Below are 22,264 nucleotides of genomic sequence, written 5' to 3' on the forward strand. Positions count from 1 at the left end.
TTACTCAATATTGTTTTAATTGTATTGTAAAAAGTGCCCCAACTTTTCTGGAAATTGTTTGTATAATCCAGGATTTGAATTATTTACAAAATGCAAATATGTGTCTCCAAAACACTAGACACCTCTGGAACTGAGGCTCTGTCCTGTTCAGTTGATATGCAGTTAGTCTGGTATTATGAAGGCATCTGGAACGTTATCACAGAAGATGATGAATTGTTCAAATCTCCACTTCCAGGTAAAATATAGCAGCCCTTTGTAGCGCTACACTTTTGTGCAGAAGAACTGAACATTTAATGTTCTCCTCCAAGCATGTTGAGGCCAACTGTTCAAAAAGGCCCAAGAGGAAATATAAAAAGACAAAACAGAAGAGCTTCTTGAATGTGTCTGGACCAGTTCAGAGTCTAACAAATGTCCACTAATGCGTTCCGGAAAACACTTCTTTTCATTTCCATAGCTTCAAAAACACTTAAGATGGGAATCCACATGCAAAATCTACCATTCAAATTTAATATCAATGGCCTCCTGGGATTAGGACATGATCATGAACACTAACATTATTCTTTGTGACTAATACAAACACAGGACCTTCAAATCATGCAGAATTAACCCTTAAAATTCATAGTTATGGCAGATGATAACAGCAGCATGGTGAAATCCAAAAGGAAATGTTATGTACTCATAACACACCAAACAGAAAAGTTTGAAAAAGAAAAACATGCTAATTTTATGCTTTTCATTTCCACCATACGTGTGTTTGTAGGAGAGATTTTTTTAATTAATTAATTTTAAAGACAATATTTAGATGTTTGCCTGTTTTTGCATTTGCCATTTTCCTGACAATTAAAGAAATGGGATAAAGAAAAAAAAAATCTCTTACGAGGGGACATACTCTATTACTTTTACAAAAGGGAACATGCCTCTTGGTCTTAATGAATCAGCTGTGATCAGCTTTGTTCAAAACCCCACAAGTCCCATAGCAGCATTCTCCCCATCCCTTTTTAATGCTTTCAATGTTTACCTCCACTTAAGTGCACAGCAGTGAGGAGCAAAACTTAATGCAACGTAATTGCAATTTGTAAATTTGTAACTATGTAATTACTATGTAGAGCAAGTAAAAAAAAGTCATAATAATAAATAATAATAAAAATCAAGTACAGACTTAGGGTATAACCAATTTAGAAATTTTGTAATTACTTGTGGTATTACATCATCAAATATCAACATTAATGTAACGTCTTGTCTTATATATACTTCTTAATTCCTGCTACAATTTAGAAATACTTCTGCAACATCTTCATGAACTTAGTTAATTCTTTCCTTTATCAAGTTTCTCAAAAACCTCTTTACTAAAAGAACCCACTGAAGTTTAGCAGAATCACAACAAAAAAACATCACAGATTTTCCTACAAGGGTCCAAGCCCTGGTTCGTCCATCTTGGTCCAGATGCTTCCATCTTTTTCAGGCTCTTCAGGAACTGCCAACAGACACAAGATCAGAAGGGCACCATCATGATCTACAGAGTCTCCTCCTCATCCTCCGGTCCACTGCTCGTCAGTGCAGGCAGGGACTCTTTCAGCAGGATGTCGTCCACCTGCTTGGCACTCTCCTCCGATTCCTCAGGTATCGAAGGCGGCAGACTGTCTGCATCTGAGTTACTGATGACGTAGCCTGGGAGAGATGCGTGAGCATTGATAGAGTGCGCCCCCGAGCTGCGGTAAACCCGGCTGGAGAACAGCGTAGTGGACCGAGTTGAGGGTCCTCCAGCCGCCAGCTGGGATTGGCTGCTGGTGCTGTTGTTGAGGCCGGTCAGTACTGAGCCGTATCGGTAACTTCCACATACCACTGGCCCCTTCCAGTTAAAGGCCAGGTTCCAGCGGGTCCAGGTCTTCTTGACCTCCGTCTGGACCTGAGTTGGAGACACAGGAAATATGAACTTCTGACCTGACAATAATGCAATTTAAGAAAAAGGTTCTACGGCTCAAAGCATTCTGAATGCAAATTGTGTGATATTTTTAAACAACATATAACATACTTTTTGTTGGGTCACTTCATTTGAAAATAGGTAACATTAGACATACCACTACTTCACTGAAGATGACCACAATCAATCAAAACCAGCTCTTAACTTCCCAAGTAGATGCTACCTTCAGATGAAATGAGACTGGAGCTTTGCAATCCAGCTTCTTGCTCTTTAAACTCACCTCACCATTGCAGTAACAGTAGATTATGGACACGAAAAAACCCTGGGAGAAGAGAGAGAGAGAATGAATTTCCAGATTAGATTTGAGCATTAGAGATAGTAACCCAGCCAACACATCCACATGGGCAGGAAAGCTGGGTACTAACAAATTTCGTCCATTGGATGTCCACCAGTTTCAGTGATGAGACAAGTATGGGTTTAATACTGGAACATTAAGACAATCCACTATGAACCCATGTGGACACCATATATGGCACAAGAGAACAGGGACTAAAAAAGAACCAGGTTCTAGGGACCAGGACCAAATTTTCCTGATGTAAAAATATCAAATCAAGTAGAGCTGAGTAGGTACCATGCAGTGGTAAAGCACTATTAGAAAGAGTTACTTTTCCACCCATGCAGGCCCCTCTAAACTGTGTAGATCCACGTCTTCTGAGAAAATATGTTGTAATGAGCTCACAAAACAACTTCACATCTCCTGTCTCCATTTAATCATCGTGGACTATTTTTATTGGTCACCACTCATAATGGAAAGCTGGTACAGTATGTTTTAAGATCCTGTGCTCCACTGCTGGTCATTGAGACCAGGGATTTTTTACAACAGCATATCTTCCACCAGCCTGTAGTTTTCCTTTGACTCCTCAGGCATTGAAGGTGGCAGTGACATGCTCAAGAATCGCAGCTGAAGTACTGGATGAGTACTGGACAAGAGGGGAACTCTGAACACGGAGAGTGGAGGAGATTAAAGGTGGAACCAGACAGGAAACAGCACCATTCAAGATCCAAGGGCTTTTCAGTTTGACTTCTTTCATATGAACAGAGGCCTGGTCTCTCATCTTCATTCCCCTGCTGCAGAGGGAACAGGCAATAGAGAAGGTGTGAGAGTGTGTGTGGATGTTAACAGCATGGGTGCATAGCCTATCACCTGCCAGTGTCTGAGTAATGCAATACAACGTAACACGTTTCACACATTATTTTCCCCATAACAATGAGGACTGGAATCTAAGGCTGGACATTCAAAAGTGCACAACCTTGATTTTTCTGTGGTAAAGAATGGCCCTCCCTCTCCACAATGCCAGCCAGCCTGGGCATCTGCTAGGTGACATACATTACACTGTCAAAAGTATTCAGTCAGCTGCCTTTGCACGCATCCGAACTTGAGCGACATCCCAATGTTAATCCATAGGGTTTAACAGGAAGTCGTCCCAGCCTTTGCAGCTATAACAGAATTAATTATTCTGGGAAGGCTTTCCACAAGTCTGTGTTTATAGGATTTCTTCTAGAAGTGTATTTGTGAGGTCAGATATTGATGTTGGATGAAGCCTGGCTCTAATTCATCCAAAAGGTGTTCTAACAGGTGTTCAGCCAGTCAAGTTCTTCCACACCAACTTTGCTCATCGATGTCTTTATGGACCTTGCTTTGTGCACTGGTGCACAGTCATGTTGGAACAGAAAGGAGGCAAAATTGGGTCCAAAAAAAGTTGGAAGAAAAACTGAACAGAAGACACTATAATTAAAGCAGGGACTCATCAAACAAACTAAAGAACTCTTTCACATTTCATGTAAACAAACAATGCTTAGATCTCAGCTTATTTACATTTGCATTGCTGTAAATCACTGGTGTTAACCACTATTTTGTTGGAGATTAGCAGGAAGCGGTGGCTTCAGTAGAAAGCCAGACCCAGAGGAAAGTAAATAAAGCCCAGAGAATCCAACACTGCAGTTTCCTCACAACTTCAGCCCTTTCATCTGTACCTCCAGCTCTTAGTGTCTGCATTCCTAAGCATGCCACGTTTTTAGTTGGAATATTTTATTAAACACATTTCATTACACGTTCAGGAAGTACTTAACAGTAGCAACAACAAACTAGTGAACGCTCTGAATGCCAATGATACTGAAACTCAAGAGAGTTGCCTCAAAAGACAGCTTTATAGGGATTTTTGAATTATGGAAAACACACAAAAATGTGAGTGAAGATCTAAAAAGTTATACCAGCATCCACAATTATTTAGAATTTAGGTTTATTGTACTATTATCATGCTGTAATAATGTGGACATGCTGAATTGTGTTGAAACAGTCTTATTGTGTTGATGTTGTGTGGTATAGTACTATTACAGTATAATCATTGTGTAATCCAAAGTGTACAATATGTATAACACTAAACCAATTTCAGTACAATAGTAATAATGCAGTCATTTTTGTAATAATAAAATGTATAGTGTTATCATGCTGTAATAAGAAATTTTGTTGAAATATGCTTAGTGTTGTACTGTGTTATAATAATAATGTACATTTATCTGTATATAATGTTAATAATATTGTAACGTTGTCATGCTGTAACAGTGTAATTAAGCTGTAATTAGCAATTATGCTAAATACTTTTATTGTGTTGTATAATGTTATTAAATAATACAACATCCAGAGGTGATGTGCCCCAAACCCCAAATATTACTATAATATTATTATAATATAATAATAATAATATTATTACTAGTATTGTTTTGTGTGTGTATGTGTGTGTTTGTGTGTGTGAGTGAGAGTGTGTGCTTGTGTCCTCTCCCACTAATGAGTTAAATGCAGATTCCAGACTACTGCTGCGCTAATATGTACATTTCATTAAAATGATTTTTTGTTTTTACTGAAGACTTGTTGAAAGTTATTATTATCTGAATGGTGCTGATGATTGACAGCAGATTAGCTCCAAAATTCAATAAATGTACCCACAACATCAGAAGCTGAATAAACAAATCCATGCTTGAATGAAATTACTCTGCTACATTGGTGCTGGAGGGCAAAGGTTAGTTTGTGGCTGTGTTAGAATCTCATTGGCAGAGTAGACTCTTTCCAAAGAGAGTGTGAGTGCACAATTCTCCCTTTTCCCAAGGGATTCTGCTGTGGGAGCCAGGTTTCCCAAGTTGCTTCCCTGAGTTTGTTCAGATGGATACAGTGTGAATTTGGCTCTGAGTTTCAGTCTCGGCTCACGACTGTGATCTGAGGAGATGGAGAAATGACAGAAGGATGTGCCAGAAGTAGTTGGACGTCCCAACTCTTCAGCTTGTAGATTTCCAGGCTGAAGCTGCACCTGTCACTCTGCATTTTTCACAGAGTCTGATCGGCCAAGAGCCAGGTCCACAACTCTATTTCTACAGCATTTCTTTCTCAGTATCAATTCCTGATTTATCCTTCATCTTCGGCCAACATGATTCTTTACTTTCTTATTTATTTTATTTGTTCTTTATTTAGATCTAATTGTGCAAGGAGATATTTCATTAGAGCCAAAGGGAAGCATGAAATACTCTGGCATATCTGCACATAGAATCATACATGCATATACGCAATCACAACAAAAAAACTCAATTACTGAGGTAGTAGAGAGCCATAAACAATCACAGAGAGATGAAATTTGGTGGAAAGTTTCACAAAACAAAGGTAAAAATGGGGAAATAAGACTTTAAGGCATGCTGTTGTTCTAAGCCAAAATATTGCCAAAGATATCTTGAAAAATACTGTTTTGTTACATATACCCATTAAAGAACATTATATATATATATATATATATATATATATATATATATATTTGTGCTTTGCAATAATAGTTGGGTCTCCATTGTTATTGTTTGTAATTCAAAAGCCTCTCAATTTCTTAAGCTTCAAAATAAGCCCAAGGCCACCTTCCTGCATTGAAAATGAAGCTTGCAGTGGCTAAATGTACCACATTGAAGAGTATGAAAACACAACTATCAGCTCTGCCTGCCAAGAAGGCAGCCCTTTGGAGTCCCCAGGAGAACATTTTGTACATTTGTACATTTAAGAAGCTTGGAAAACTGTCAGGCAGATGGTAAATATTTCTGCACAATATTATATTAGTATTCCACTCACTCTGTATACAGTGAGCGGAAAATAAAAGACCACACATTGTAACACTCTCCCAATTATTCACACATAAATATGCTCAGTGCTATTTTTGAATGCAAGCATCATAACAGGAAATGTTTTTCATTTGCCCAGTCGAAGTGGGACCATGAGGATTTGATTGGATTCACACACAAAAATATGAATAAAATGGGTGGCTAGTTAGAATGCGACTCGTCGCTAAGGAACTGAAAGGTGTTTCCTCATTCAACAGAGCAGTTTCTCTTCTCCTCAAATCTGGGAGGCTTTATGTCTTTCTAGCCAATGTTTATCATTGACTTTGGTCAGTGCTTTAGATCCTTAGGTTTTACACACTAAACACTCATTTCAGTCATGGAAGCACCAGAAAGGTGATGTTCATTTTTTTATTAAAAAACAAAAGAACCCATAAAATTCAGAGGATATTTCCTCACAATTTGTTACATCACCAGTAAATTTGCACACTGGAAATACCTGCGATATAGTTACACGGCTGTTCTTTGCTGCTATAAAACTAAACAGCTCGAGTTACAAGAGTTTCTGTGTTAATTCAAAGTGTGAATACAAACTTACTTGTACTTGCCATGTACAAACATTTTTTAAACACACCATCCCACCTTAATAGATTTGAGCTTCTGACCAAGGAGCAGTTCCCCAGAATCATCAATTCTGCCTTTAAAGCAGCAGAATACATCAAATGCAAATGGTATCTGAACATATTTTAATGTGGTATTGATGATAAAAATATGTTTAATTCTAATGTTGCTACTGCACTGATAACACTGGTACAGAACCAATATCCACAGACGCAGCTCATCTCTGAGTACAATTCACCCAATCAATGACATGTGATTACATTATGCATGCAGCTCCTGATGTGTAATCAACTCCTACCTGAAAGGAGTTGAAAAAGAGCTCGAAGTACATGCGGACCTCCCAGCCGAGACCCTCGAAAGTGTGTGGCATCCCCACAAACACGATATAGTGCACGCCAAACACCAACACCAGCACCAGCGTGGACTTGGCCAACTTCCTGCAAATGAGTTTCAACAATTTCACACTGTTAAAAGGAACACTAGTAAAAGACAGTGTAATATTATAATGCTTTAGTAGGCAAGTCAGTTTTAAGATATATTTATATTATATATATTTAGATATATTTATAAATATTAAGATATATTTATAATAATAATAATAATAATGATAGAAAAATAGAACACAAAAATAAATTGAATTATTATGCATCACCCTTGAATTACAACAAGATCTACAAGAATCTGAACATACAGACAAACACGAACAGCCAATATTTGCACAATTTTAACATCATGATTTGTTGTGATTCCTAGTTATTTTACGATTCTTAAACCAGCTCCTGTTCACTGATGGCATTTCTCTCTAAATCCACACAAACCTTGTTCTGTAGCTGAAGAAGTATGAGTGTGGAGGCATAGGATTATGGTCACGATTTAGACTTGGTAACGTTACACGCTGCCAGAAATGAACATGTGCATTCACAAAGGATAAAATATATATGAACTTACACAGAAAGACATTAAACAATGTGCTGTTTATCAGTTTTTAATATTTCAATCCACAGTTCAAGGCAAGTTCATGCAGATTAAACAGCTTTTGAGACTCTGAACAGAGATCTGTTTCTCAGTGAAGTACACTGTGAGTGAAATCAACAACTTACATTTCCCTCTTCATATGGGAATGTAGCTCTGCGGACAGTGAGTCATACCCAGACCCATATTTTGTTATCATATATATGGCTCAAATTCTCATTGGATCTAAATGAATAATTGCAGAGCTCCACCCACACACTTCCTCAGAGAATGGCTGAGCTATGTTCCACATTCTCAAGCTCAATAACCAGAAACCGGAGGATCCTGTGGGGATGTATTTAAGCAGGAAAGTAATAAATGAAGGTTAAAAGTGGGGATATTAGTGGGTTTTCAGTGGGATTCTATAAATGTGGCTTTCTATTAAGCACAGAAAATAATACATACTGTACGTTTACATTAATGTCCTATAGTTGTATTTAATGGCAAACTACTACAGTATTCTGCAACAATCAGAGACCACTCATTCTCACAGCATTAGAATTTGATTATTATTCTTTTTTTTAATGGACTAAGTTAAGCAGGTCACTCTGACTCAAAAATCAAAAGTAAACCACTACTAATATGTAATTTAAAGCACGTGTTACAGTAGTCATATGTTCTTTTTGTCACTCTTCTAATACAGCTGAAATATATTTCTCTGAGCTGTCGACTGAACTCTAAAACACATTCAAATGAGCGCTTAAGTTATTAATAAAATATAAAATAAAAGTCATTAATATAAACAAACCATGTCAAGATATTCACTAATACAAATTACGCAGTAGAACAAATAAAACCAATATATAGTATATATATATATATATATATATATATATATATATATATATATATATATATATATAATACACATTTACAATTTAGACACAATACAATTTAGTAGTTATAAAATAGTACAGTTTAAGTACACTCTCTTTTTCCACAAGGAAAGGCAAACAATGTAAATCTAGCAGTGAAATGATTTGATGACAACAACTCACTCCCATTAAAAAAAAAAAACAAGAAAACAACTACACAGAGAAAGTAAACATACAAATAATTCAAAAGACAAATTGACTTATACCCAATAACAAACAACTAAGAAGACGACTAACCAATAAAATAAAATAATAATAATAATAATAATAATAATAATAATAATAAGAAGAAGAAGAAGAAGAAGAAGAAGAAGAAGAAGAAGAAGAAGAAGTAGTACAACGTATATAGCGCCTTTCCCTCAAGGATGCTTTACATATTGCTTATATACATTGAAAGAAAAAAAAATTGAGAATTAAGTTACTGGGGAATAGGGTAAATAGGGACATAAGTAAGCAAATAAACCTAGGGCTGCCCACCGCTCTAGGGCATGTGTGCTCACTGCCCCCTAGTGTTCACTAGTGTGTATAAATTTGTGTTTCACTGCACAGATTGGGTTAAATGCAGAGAATTCTAATTCAAAAATGGGAAAACATGTGAACCACACTAACCTACAATCCTCAGCAGGAACAAAAGACAACACTGAGACTGGGGACAGGGCTTTTAAACAAATAAGAAACACCTGGGTGCGTCACATGAGAGGAATGAGGTGTGGCTAGGGAAACATGGTCATGAGCAAAGAAGCACAAAGGGAAAACATGTAATCTCTGAGATAAAAAGATTACAAATAAGATATAAACATGTAAAACAAATCAGAGATCTCAAATTAACATAAAATAGGATATATTCAGAGATAATACTATAATAAAACTAAGGAGAATGTCCAGGGAACTGGGCATCTCTGTCTGTATGTGTTCCTGGTATGTTCCTGGTTTGAACTTTCCTGGAGAGTGTAGTAGGGTGAGTTTGCACTGTTTTAATTTGCCAGTGTTTTCTGTATAGTGTAATGTCTCTTGTATGCAGCAGACTAGGGTTCAGTTCCCTGCTCAGGTAACCACACTCTGTGACATGGGCAAAGCTTGTGACTCTAATGTTGCTTCTGGAACACTATCAGGTTCTGAATGCCGTAAAATATATGTTTATTTTACGCTTCACTTTCTTTCCAGGATTAGATGTTTGTACATATTTTGAAAACAGAACAGATCTGGATTTAGTCGGCGGCTCTGTTTACGTCGCTAACGCTAAGCCACTGATCCGATGTGACTCATCGAGACTGACGTGTTTCCACACACCTCTGTGAACTGCTTCCTATTCTGACTGAGGGCTGTCAGCTGAACAGAGTGACACCTGGAGACCATCCACTGATTACTGTTATTACACCCACAAAATGACACGCCTTCAGTGCTGCACAAGCTCCCGAACCCTCACTGTCCTAGCAGAGACCCTCAGCCTTTTATCCTCCCTGAAGCGCAAGCCTGTAATTATCAGCGCTTTCTGTTGTGTGATCTGTGCTTCGTTATTTTTGTGTTTGCTCTCCTTTCTATCTGGATCAAACAGGTGGTTAAACCAGGCTAACGCGGCTCTATTTTCAGTGTTGACTGCTGTGGCTAACATGTAATGTAGGTGGACATTCATAAGGCTACAGAAGTAACAGCTTATTCCTTTGGGTATTCCTGACCACAACTGGCTTTACGACAACTGACAACTGGAATAAATTTTAATTGATGCCTGTGTTATAGAAGTCAGTGGCGGTGAAAGTCTTTCTTGCAGACATCATGCTTACCTGAGCAGGGAAATGAACCCCAGTCTTAGGTATAAGACTATAGTGGTGTCCACTACTCTGTACTAACAACATCCAACCCACCACAACTATCAACTATACACAACTATAATAGATGGGTCTCCTGAGTGGCCCAGTGGTCTATGCATTGGCCCTATCATCGGGAGATCACTGGCTTGATACCCAGCCAAGAGCATCTGTCAGTTGGTGTGACCTGGGCAGTTGGTGCTCTCCTCCAAGACATCGGACTGTTCATTGCCATTGCATTAGCTGAGGTTTGAAAAGAGACAGATGTTCACATCTGGTGGCATCATGTGTGATGAGGTTAGCTAACAGCTTATGGACATTCAGTCAGTAAACACTCAGGGGTGGTTTCACTGGGCTGTCCATTGCCATTGCATTAGGTGCAGTTTGAAAAGAGACAGTGGTTCACGTCATGTCTCAAAGGAAGCATGTGCTTGTCCTTAGCAAATGTCTATTAAATCCTACGTGGATCTCTCTGCTTTCTCCTGCTTTTTTAAATACAGCCAGTTTTGCCCAAGGCTAACACTCTTGGGTCTTCTTTCTCATTTCATGACACTGAAAGCCAATTCTACCTCAGTGTTATGCCTCATTGAGGACAAGTCATTGAGAGCAACATTCCATGTATACGGTGCTAAAGCCATTAGCTACAAGGCCACATGAACATGAATCAAGCAGTTTTAAACAACAATACTTTATTAAAGTCAGAGTTGTGTAGTCCTGTGTCATGTCCATGTTAGGAATTTTGGGTCTAAGCTGCATTTCTGAAAGACCAAATGAGTAAGATTTTCAGAAATTGCTGCCTGCCGTAAATAACTCCAAACCAGATATGATTTGTCCTATGCACAATTTTCCTGAAACACTATCATCTCACAGAGGTTAGAAGTTACCTAATCTGTCCCTTTTGTGTTTCCCTCTGTGCTGAAAGAAACTATAAATAACTAGTAATGGCTAGCTCAGTATAATTTTTACCATCAGCTACTCAGTACAGTGGACATGAAGTGTGATTATTCAGACACTGAACATGGCACATTGTATTCACTTCCTGTTCAATTTCTGCAAACTTTCACCAGTGACAAAAACTCACCCACCAATCAACTGTTGTCTCTGGAATTGGCATAGCAACAGTCAGCTAATAAGCTTATTGTATTTGTGTTCTGACAGAACTGCGCAGAGTGGACTGGTATCAAGGTGAAAAGGTTTACTAAAATTTGACTAAAAGAATATTGCAAGGAATTATCAAATTTTGTATGGAATTTATGTGAATATCTGGCAACCCAGCCTGAATAACAGCCCTAAAAATGTATTTACCCTAAATCTATCCCAAAACGTAAACAAAGACATGACAATAAAATGTGAAATGTAAGAAATGCAGGATTTGTTCTATTGCTAACAGAAAGCTACGCTAATTTATAACTCTTCTTTAGGACAATTACAGAGACTCTGAGTGTGTTTAGTGATACAGTACCACCAGGGGATGGAGGCTTCGTTAGTGAACGTACAACAACTAAATAATTAAGAACTCAATATATAAATAACTATGTTTTGGGAGGTAGTGTCTTTTCTGTGAACGGTTTATGTTTTGCACAGTTTGGTAGAAAAACACTCACCGGGGCAGGACTGAACACACCGGCCTAACAAGCTCTACAGAGGGTCAGCTCTCACTATGCTTCTTTCGTTTTTCTTTTTTTGAATGTACTCAATATCAGTGTCAGTGGAAAAAACTTTCACCAGAGAAAGAAAATCCTCATCATGTACTGCTATCACAAGTATTAGCATGGTTAGAACAACATTCAGCCAATCAGATTCCGTGGTTTAACTGTTGTATAATGTGTAATGTATGTGCACAAACCTGTACTGTTTTCTCGTGTCGTATCTGCCGGCATTTGTCTCGCGGATTTTGGTCGCCAGCACTCGCACGATATTCACGAACAAGATGAAGTTCAGCTGTGGAGGAGGAAATGGAGGAATAAAGAAATCAGTGGGCTGGGAAATTGCTTACAGCAGCTGGGTGTGATATCTAATCTGCAAAGGAGACGCAGCGTCTTATCTGGTTTCTTCTCACAGTGCTCCATTCCTTTATCTCTGCACTAGACGCCTTGTATCTCTGTCAGTGTGGAACAGATTACATGGTGATGGTTGGTATTATTATTGAATGGGAAGCTGAAAGGATATCAATAGTTCCCTCACATCTGAGAGTCTTTTTACAGTTGTAGCAATTAAGCGATCTGCTGACCAGTGGATTACTACACAATGGGTATTTAGTGCTTCAGATAATAGACACTTTTGGTCTGTCCCAAAACCTAGTGAGCTGCCTAGGTAGGCACTGACTACATTGAGCGCTGTTTAAGGAGACAGTATTCTAACGATCGTCTGTCCTCATGGGTCAGATTACTGGGACTCAACCGGTGTTTTTTATATTTACCTCAGCAGCTAGCTTCGCCTCTGCGTTTCAGCGCGGTGGATTCTAATCTTCCAATTATTATCTCAATCTTTGCTCTGGGAGAAGAACGAAATGGATGGGAGTTTTTGTGTTGCATCCAGAGATTGCCTTCGCAGCTGAGGATGGGTTCGATGCTGCCTTAAAATTCAGCCAAATTAAGATATCTTTGGAGAATTATGTTTTATCGCAACTGTCTGCTTAATCTGAATTGGCTTAAAGTTGAATAAAGTATTTTAGTAAGTAGTTCTCCCAGGCTGAAAATGAGTATGATTCACGAGAGGTTGAATCCTCTGTGTCTCTCTACACCCTTCGTAGGGCAACATCTAGGCAAAAAATGTATGTTTTTCTGTACTCATGTACATTCCCTGTTTCTAATTACTAGGTGCAATATTTTTAGATCTATTATCTGGGATGTACACTATGTAGGGAGTATGGTTCTACTTTGAGACGTTTTAGGATGTTTACAAATGTGATAGGTCAGCGATTCATACTTAGATTGAGGACTAAAACTGATGAAGGAATCAATAAAACTATTAAAACACAGTTTCTATTTGTGTCTGAGTAGTGAGTAGTTCCCCAACATGGCCGCTGCTCTACACAGTGACAATTTTATTTCTAACCTTGAGAGGGTGCTATTGCTCATAATTAGCTTCAAGTTATTTACCATCTGCTTTATCTAGAAAAGAATAAGAGCTTAGTCTCACATTTACTGCAGTTACATAGATATATACACACCCCAAGCCATAAGCTGTGGTATCCAAATGGCATCTGAACAGGAATTGCAGTTGGTAATGATCAAGGTAATTGCAAATACAATGGGTCTACAGAGTTTAAGACCATTCAAAGGGCTTTGAGAGTTCAGCCTCTAATCTGTTCAGTTAATTAGGGTCAAATCCCATTCATTCACTCCTTCCTCATTCATTCATTCTAGTCTAATGATAAAAGCTTCTATGCCTGGGTTCATGCCAAATGTAAGTGTTTGCTTCAACAGTTCAGAATGGCATGAATGACTTTAGTCACACAGGAGAAGTGATTAGACAATTTGCCCAATGCATAAATGCAGTTCTGGCGTTCCTGAGAAAAACAAGTTTTAATGGCTTTGAAACATACCATTGAGTTTCATTCTTTCACGCACAAAGGAGCTATGATAAAAAACAAAATGGACTGAATAATAGGGTGAGCATTCATTGGGGGTGACACAGAGATTCTGGACGTTTTGCTGAAAATTAAAGAGTCCGAATGTTCTTTTAGATTTAAATAGAATTTAATAAATATATATTATTTAATTGTTGTAAAATGCTAATTTGTCCCTGTAATATGTCCTTGGCAAATGTGGACAACTCATTTTCAGGGTGTGCTTGCACCAATTTGACTAAAAGTCCATTCCCAACATTCATATAATGTATACTAACTGTATACTAAATGTATTTCACCTCTCATGGATGTACACACATTTCTGAAGGCTACTCAGTGTAGCCAGTAAAGGCAATGGTAGATATTTTAATACACTTTTAATAAAATTCAGAGCATGTTTCCTCACCTTTTGCACACTGCTCTCGAGTGTGTTTGTGCTGGAAAAAAAGTTTTGTGATTGTACCCAGCCCTGGCTTGGTAAATGGGAAAGAAACTAAGCATCTCAATCTAAAATGCCTCTGGCTTTTCTTTGCATTGCTGGGTGAGCCACAGCCAAGAAACGGGGGCCTTAGAATGGTGAAGAGACCTCTGCATGTTGAAAAACATGAGAAGACATGAGGATATTGCTCTATTCTAACTCTATAGGTGGGTAACACTACTTATTTTGTTTGTGGTTTTATATGTAATAATTAGTTTAAGGTGGAACTTACTCAAACCGCTAACGTTCCATGAAAGTAAACACAGAGGAAAAGTGCTACAAAACTAAACAGCTTGAGTTACAAATGAGTATCTGTGATAATTCAAACAGTGAACTTCAACCATCATCAGGCTGCAGTCACTTCTTACTCAAACACACAGTTCCACCTTAAAAGATGTGCAGTTCTTGAACAAAAACAAACATGAAGGGCAGTTTGTTTGAGAACAGCAGTTGTCCAATAAACCTATAAGGTCCAGAGGGAGCAGGGTCTTTTCCTAACCTCCTCCAAAAGTTACATAGTGCTGAGCCCAGAGCGGCAAAGAAAATGGCTCAATTCTCCCTATTAAAGCTCATTGGAGCATCACAATGTTTTTGAAACTGTAATTTTAAGGTCAAAATTCTACCCGGAGTTCCTTTAATCTCAAATCCACTGAGTGACTGAGGTTTGGGCTCTGGGGTGGCCAGTCCATGAGACTCAGACTCAGCTTTATTGTCATTCAAACCATGTGATACAGTTACCCATGCTTAGTGTATAATTTACAAAGATAAATATAAAATAAAATACATTTTTATAACTGAAAAAAAACATTAATATAAAAATGGTTAAAAAATAAAATATCGCACATCTGTCTGATTTACACATGATTTAAATATTCCAGATGTTTATGTAAGCTCTGGATTTGTTGTAATAATCAGATCAGGCTGTTTTTACATTTAATATTTGCCCTGAAGCTTTTACTAAATTTCATGTGAATAATTAGCCCATAAAAGCAGAAGGTCAGTGGGGTCAAAACTACAGGACGGAGCTCTAATTTAACACAGCATCACAGCAACAGAACACAAATGTCTACTGACACTTTACACCTGACATCAAAACGACATCCACACTGAAACCAGAGGAAGTCAACAAACAGCAGGGAGTGGACAACACATGAATGGTAATGGTATAAAGGGCTGCAGCTGGCCATTTTGATGGATTCAGTTAACTGAATGCGGCCTCAATATACATTTGACAGAACAAACACAGCAACTGTACCCACCTTTAATAACTCCTCACTTCTATGGCATTTCATTCCTCTCATAACTTCATAACATTCATTTCAAATCCATCATCACGTGTACTGTACGGGAGCCCCTGAGATGAATTTAGCCACCATTTGTGTTGGGGTATCATGTGTGGTCTCCTACCCTCCTCCAAAATGTGCCTAGTGCAGTTTCTGCCATGCTGAGCACTGAGTAGCAATGACAGAGACCAGAGACACTACTCTTCTTATTACAACTCAGTGGAACATCACAGTGATTTGAAGCTGTAACTTAGAGGTAAAAACATAACTACGTAATGTTACTTTAAGATATAATTAAGACATTTTCCAACAATCACTTCAGAAAACAAGCACAAAAATTATGATTCACCCCTGTTTTGTGGCTGATTTTTCCATTTTCCCAGTGCATCTTCTCAACCTGCCACTAACTGATATTAATCCTCATGTGACGGAGAACATCAGCTCACTTTCGCTCACATCAAGACGCACTTTGAAAAATCTTGTAAGCTCTAGACCTAGCCCTGCATTAATGTATGCATGAACTGTTATGAAACACGAGGGACATTAGGGACAGGACATGGGTCTAAAATTACTGATGTCAAGATAAAAAGAGCAGCTCATAAACAGCCTCCTCTTCATCTTCCTCAGAACAGACAGAGCTGGGTCGGTATCCTGCTCAGTGTCAAGGGTTTTGCATTTAAATGACCCTCCACATCAGACAGCCCTCTCCACTCTGGAGCACCCATCTCGGACCGGTGGGAGCAGAATGTAGACAGCAGGGGCTAAAGGCCTCGTGGGCATGGTCTGTGTCCATTTACACAGCTCTCTGAAAAAAACGTTAATTACCTTAATAGGTAAACATGCACAGTACGTCCAGCTTCATCTCCATAATCAAGTATGTGTCTCAATGAAACACTTTGGAGCAGCTGCATATGAGCCTAAGGGTGTTATAAACCACCCAGGATTGGAATGGAAGGTAATGGAAGCCCATACTGTGATCCAGAGGTAATCATCCAACATCAGTACCTGACCCCAGCTGAGTTGTGATGGCTGATTGCCATCAAATATACACTGAAATGTTCTAGTATCCACTGCAAAGAATTTCTAGAGAAGCAGAAGTGCTAAATGTTCCCATACAGCCTTCCAAACTCGTTGAAATATAGCTGTAAATATAAGCGTTTCATCCACATCGCACACTCTAGAGCATCCGAGGCTGTTTCATGATGAAATGTTCATAATCAGTTTGGGATGTTCTTGAGAAAAAAGCCATTGCTAGCTGTGTCTCAAATGAAGATAGCATCCCACCTTTATCCCAGCTCTTAATTTCACTCCTGAATGGTTTGGAAAGAGGAATAGCATCTCTGTGTGACGCCACTGTGAGCGATTCACTGTAAGGGTCTTATTCGTGTTGGGGGTGGTGGGGTGGGATAAATCCATCTGCTCTAAAGCTTGCATGCCTCGCGGCTACAGATGTAGCCCAATTAGTCACATGATTAGTCACACAGCCCTATCTGTACCTCCGCAATTAAACACCATCACCATATTAATACTCTACCCGCAGACTAAGGGGGTTTGGGGGGGTGTATATGGTTTACACTCCACATCCCAACTGAGCTGTGTCTGAATACTGTTACTCCAATTAATATAATTTAACTACGAACATCAACATTCAACTGAACATCAAACGTATTTCTTGTTCTGCTATATATATTTTGGCTGCTGCCACTAGGGGTCGCAACAGGGGATTATTACAGTGCAGTGCAAATATCAGCAACCGCCATTCATTCATTTGATTTCCGCTAGAATAACAAACAGAGTGTGGTCTCCTCTCTTCCCCTGCACTCACCGCCAGGGTTTGCGCTTTTAGGTAGCTTTGTTCTGATCTCTGCCTCTGTTTTGAAATTCACACCGGCTGTGTTTACTCGTCCTAAACACTCCTAATGAAGTGTGGAGGACAAAAGGAGTATGGGTTCCCCCACTGTGTGGGCTGAGTGTTTACACGATCGCGACAAATCCCGGCCATCCAGAGTGTAAACATTAGAGGGGGAAGGTGGAGTGGGGGGTCTAACAAAATGAAACACTTTCCCTGAATGCACAGCAATTAGAGAGGGACTGGAGAGTGAGATTGGAGTCTCACACAAAACAGAGAACTGCAGAGTGTTGACTAGTAAACAGGAAAACATAAACAAACACAGACATCTAAATAAAAAATGTGTTTCCTGAAGAAACAGCAGAGATTATGAAGATAACTACAAATCCCAGGTTGTTGCTATAATGCTGCTAGGCTTTAGATGATTGCTATACTATTCCAGGTAGTTTGCTAAGAGATTGCTTTAGTAATTCCGGTGGCTGAAAGGGTTTCTGTAGTGAGCAACTATGGGATTTTGAGAGTTTATAAGGGGCTTGTTAGTATGTTAGTATTATTTTTTTTGTGGTTGCTAGGAGTAGCTCTATGTGTTGAGCAGAGGCAATTGCTCTAAGACTGCAAGGGAAGCTCAGCTTCCCCCCAAAAATGTAAAAAAATAAGTGATCAAATATATACTGTTGTGTGTACATGTCATTGAATAAATATTCACTACAACACACTCAACTTTTGTTCAGAATCAGCTTCTTATCACTGGTAAAGACGCGGCTTTCCTGCATTTTCACGGTGCTTTAAACAGTGAGAACGCTGAGCATCCACAGAGTTTAATAGCGAAGCAGCGAAATGAGACAAGCCATTAGATAAATGCTGGGCTTTGTCCCGCCCATCGGACGCTCAGCGTCTCTGGGGGTCTATGGGGCAGTGGGCTGCATGATGATTGGATGATCTGTCTGAGGCTGAATCCCTTTTTGATTGACAGCGAAATGAGCGAATCAGCGATCCTTTGGTGTAGAGATCCGTGGGAGCATTAAATTTTCATTCTGTTCTGAGTTGAACTGGAGACTGTCTTAATCCTCTTAGCAGCATTTTCTTTGTTAAAAACGCTCCTTGAAAGACCAGCATCCGCCACTGGTGTTGAGGTATCCCAGGTTGTTGTTAGGTGTTGCTGGAGTCCGTGTATCATGATTAGATCAGTGTTCAAAATTTTTAAGTAGCTCTCAAAACTCAGCTATTCATTGCAAGCAGGAAGAAAGCACACGCTGCAGCAGGAACTGTGTAGATATCTCAAAAAAGTTAGCTGTAATTTGGCTTTTAGTAAAAAGGCAACAGCAATTTATTTGGCTCAATTTGGGCACATTGTTTTTCCTTACGTTTCACTATATTCAGACTCTGTAATGTGCTTTCACTCGTTCGGTTTCCTAAGCTCTTCGCTCGGCCTTTTACGAGCTTGACACAGTATATGTGATGTATATTTATTTATATATTTAAAACACCCACTTACCCCGATGGCTGTCAGAATAGGGACCTGGTAAATCCATTTGATGTTTCCTGCACTCAGCTCCCAGCATCTGAACGACAGAACAAACAAAAGAGAGAGAGAGAGAGAGAGAGAGAGAGAGAGAGAGAGAGAGAGAGAGAGAAGGCAAACAGAGAGACAGAAATAAGCAAGGAATACTTATATATATTATTGAAAAGTATGAATATCTTTCCCTCCCTCTCAGAAATCATTCACTCACCCAGTCTCACATTTATGCACCTATAGGTGCATTCTACACTAGGGGTGTTTTTCAGATGCTGTGCATCTCAGTGTTGTTGTTTTTTTTATTAGAGATTTCTTGTCTCTCCTTGTCCCCCCTCCCTCAGCGTCAGAGCTGTTTTCAATATTCTCCAGCTCCCATTTGTGTTCATTTTCCCCTCACTTTGTTCCAGCGTCAGTAATCCTGTTAGTGTTGTTTACTGTCACTCTCTGGAGCTCTGAGGATAAGTGTCCAGTCACAGATGATCACGCCGCTCATTAGTGAGATATTTCTGAGGAGCTTTTAATAGACAGTCAGACAAAGACGTCTCATTGGACACTCAAATGTGCTGATTAGGATAGAAGAGCCAGGTCTAATCCCTCAGTGTGCCCACCTTTTGCCCACCCTTCGTTACAGCTTGTACTATTTCCAGGAGATGTGCTTTGAGTTGGTTGCATTTTCTGCTCTTTGCCACACAGGTTTTGGAGCTCTGGACACTGAAGTGGTCAGTGCATTGTTCTGTGAACACAAGCTGCCTTTTTTTTCATGTTTTCAATAGATATTTTTTAAGAGTCCATCTCTTGTGTTATGTGTACAAATTTGTAAAGTGTTTCAGGCTGGTAAAAGTGTTTTGGTTGTTTGTAAAAGTGTTTCAGGCTGGTAAGAGTGTTTTGGTTGTTTGTAAATTTGTTTCAGGCCCGTAAAAGTGTTTTGGTTGTTTGTAAAAGTGTTTCAGGCCGGTAAAAGTGTTTTGGCAGTTTGTAAAATTGTTTCAGGCTGGTAAGAGTGTTTTGGTTGATTGTAAATTTGTTTCAGGCCGGTAAGAGTGTTTTGGTTGTTTGTAAAAGTGTTTCAGGCCGGTAAAAGTGTTTTGGCCGTTTGTAAAAGTGTTTCAGGCCGGTAAAAGTGTTTTGGTTGTTTGTAAAAGTGTTTCAGGCCGGTAAAAGTGTTTTGGTTGTTTGTAAAAGTGTTTCAGGCCAGTAAAAGTATTTTGGTTGTTTGTAAAAGTGTTTCAGGCCGGTAAAAGTGTTTTAGTTGTTTGTAAAAGTGTTTCAGGCCGGTAAAAGTGTTTTGGTTGTTTGTAAAAGTGTTTCAGGCCGGTAAGAGTGTTTTGGTTGTTTGTAAAAGTGTTTCAGGCCGGTAAAAGTGTTTTGGCAGTTTGTAAAATTGTTTCAGGCCAGTAAGAGTGTTTTGGTTGTTTGTAAAAGTGTTTCAGGCCGGTAAAAGTGTTTTGGCCGTTTGTAAAATTGTTTCAGGCCAGTAAGAGTGTTTTGGTTGTTTGTAAAAGTGTTTCAGGCCGGTAAAAGTGTTTTGGCCGTTTGTAAAAGTGTTTCAGGCCGGTAAAAGTGTTTTGGCCGTTTGTAAAAGTGTTTCAGGCCGGTAAAAGTGTTTTGGTTGTTTGTAAAAGTGTTTCAGGCCAGTAAAAGTATTTTGGTTGTTTGTAAAAGTGTTTCAGGCCGGTAAAAGTGTTTTGGCAGTTTGTAAAATTGTTTCAGGCTGGTAAAAGTGTTTTGGCCGTTTGTAAAAGTGTTTCAGGCCGGTAAAAGTATTTTGGTTGTTTGTAAAAGTGTTTCAGGCCGGTAAGAGTGTTTTGGTTGTTTGTAAAATTGTTTCAGGCCGGTAAGAGTGTTTTGGTTGTTTGTAAAAGTGTTTCAGGCCGGTAAGAGTGTTTTGGTTGTTTGTAAAAGTGTTTCAGGCTGGTAAAAGTATTTTGGTTGTTTGTAAAAGTGTTTCAGGCCGGTAAGAGTGTTTTGGTTGTTTGTAAAAGTGTTTCAGGCCGGTAAGAGTGTTTTGGTTGTTTGTAAAATTGTTTCAGGCCGGTAAAAGTGTTTTGGTTGTTTGTAAAAGTGTTTCAGGCCGGTAAGAGTGTTTTGGTTGTTTGTAAAAGTGTTTCAGGTCGGTAAGAGTGTTTTGGTTGTTTGTAAAAGTGTTTCAGGAAGGTAAGAGTGTTTTGGTTGTTTGTAAAATTGTTTCAGGCCGGTAAGAGTGTTTTGGTTGTTTGTAAAAGTGTTTCAGGCTGGTAAAAGTGTTTTGGTCATTTGTAAAAGTGTTTCAGGCCGGTAAGAGTGTTTTGGTTGTTTGTAAAAGTGTTTCAGGCTGGTAAAAGTGTTTTGGTCATTTGTAAAAGTGTTTCAGGCCGGTAAGAGTGTTTTGGTTGTTTGTAAAAGTGTTTCAGGCTGGTAAAAGTGTTTTGGTCATTTGTAAAAGTGTTTCAGGCCGGTAAGAGTGTTTTGGTTGTTTGTAAAATTGTTTCAGGCCGGTAAGAGTGTTTTGGTTGTTTGTAAAAGTGTTTCAGGCTGGTAAAAGTGGTTTGGTCATTTGTAAAAGTGTTTCAGGCCGGTAAGAGTGTTTTGGTTGTTTGTAAAAGTGTTTCAGGCCGGTAAAAGTGTTTTGGTTGTTTGTAAAAGTGTTTCAGGCCGGTAAGAGTGTTTTGGTTGTTTGTAAAAGTGTTTCAGGCCGGTAAGAGTGTTTTGGTTGTTTGTAAAATTGTTTCAGGCCGGTAAAAGTATTTTGGTTGTTTGTAAAAGTGTTTCAGGCCGGTAAGAGTGTTTTGGTTGTTTGTAAAAGTGTTTCAGGCCGGTAAGAGTGTTTTGGTTGTTTGTAAAAGTGTTTCAGGCCGGTAAGAGTGTTTTGGTTGTTTGTAAAAGTGTTTCAGGCCGGTAAGAGTGTTTTGGTTGTTTGTAAAAGTGTTTCAGGCCGGTAAAAGTGTTTTGGTCATTTGTAAAAGTGTTTCAGGCCGGTAAGAGTGTTTTGGTTGTTTGTAAAAGTGTTTCAGGCCGGTAAAAGTGTTTTGGTTGTTTGTAAAAGTGTTTCAGGCCGGTAAGAGTGTTTTGGTTGTTTGTAAAAGTGTTTCAGGCTGATAAAAGTGTTTTGGTTGTTTGTAAAAGTGTTTCAGGCCGGTAAGAGTGTTTTGGTTGTTTGTAAAAGTGTTTCAGGCTGATAAAAGTGTTTTGGTTGTTTGTAAAAGTGTTTC

The 22,264-nt window shown here is 38.9% G+C and overlaps 1 protein-coding gene across 1 annotated transcript in view; it reads right to left on the reverse strand.

Moving 5' to 3' along the window:
- Positions 1-1,513: 1,513 nt before the first annotated feature.
- The window catches only part of pth2ra (parathyroid hormone 2 receptor a), a 77,054-nt gene continuing 56,303 nt past the window's right edge, over positions 1,514-22,264 (reverse strand). The window contains exons 9-13 of the mRNA XM_066686910.1: positions 19,056-19,122; positions 12,226-12,320; positions 6,987-7,125; positions 2,202-2,243; positions 1,514-1,906 (exon numbers count right to left, since the gene is read on the reverse strand). Of these exons, the coding sequence (XP_066543007.1) occupies positions 1,514-1,906; positions 2,202-2,243; positions 6,987-7,125; positions 12,226-12,320; positions 19,056-19,122 (736 nt within the window). The remainder of the gene's footprint in view (positions 1,907-2,201; positions 2,244-6,986; positions 7,126-12,225; positions 12,321-19,055; positions 19,123-22,264) is intronic.

This window comes from Hoplias malabaricus, chromosome 12 (assembly GCF_029633855.1).
Source record: "Hoplias malabaricus isolate fHopMal1 chromosome 12, fHopMal1.hap1, whole genome shotgun sequence".
Taxonomy (NCBI): Eukaryota; Metazoa; Chordata; class Actinopteri; order Characiformes; family Erythrinidae; genus Hoplias; species Hoplias malabaricus.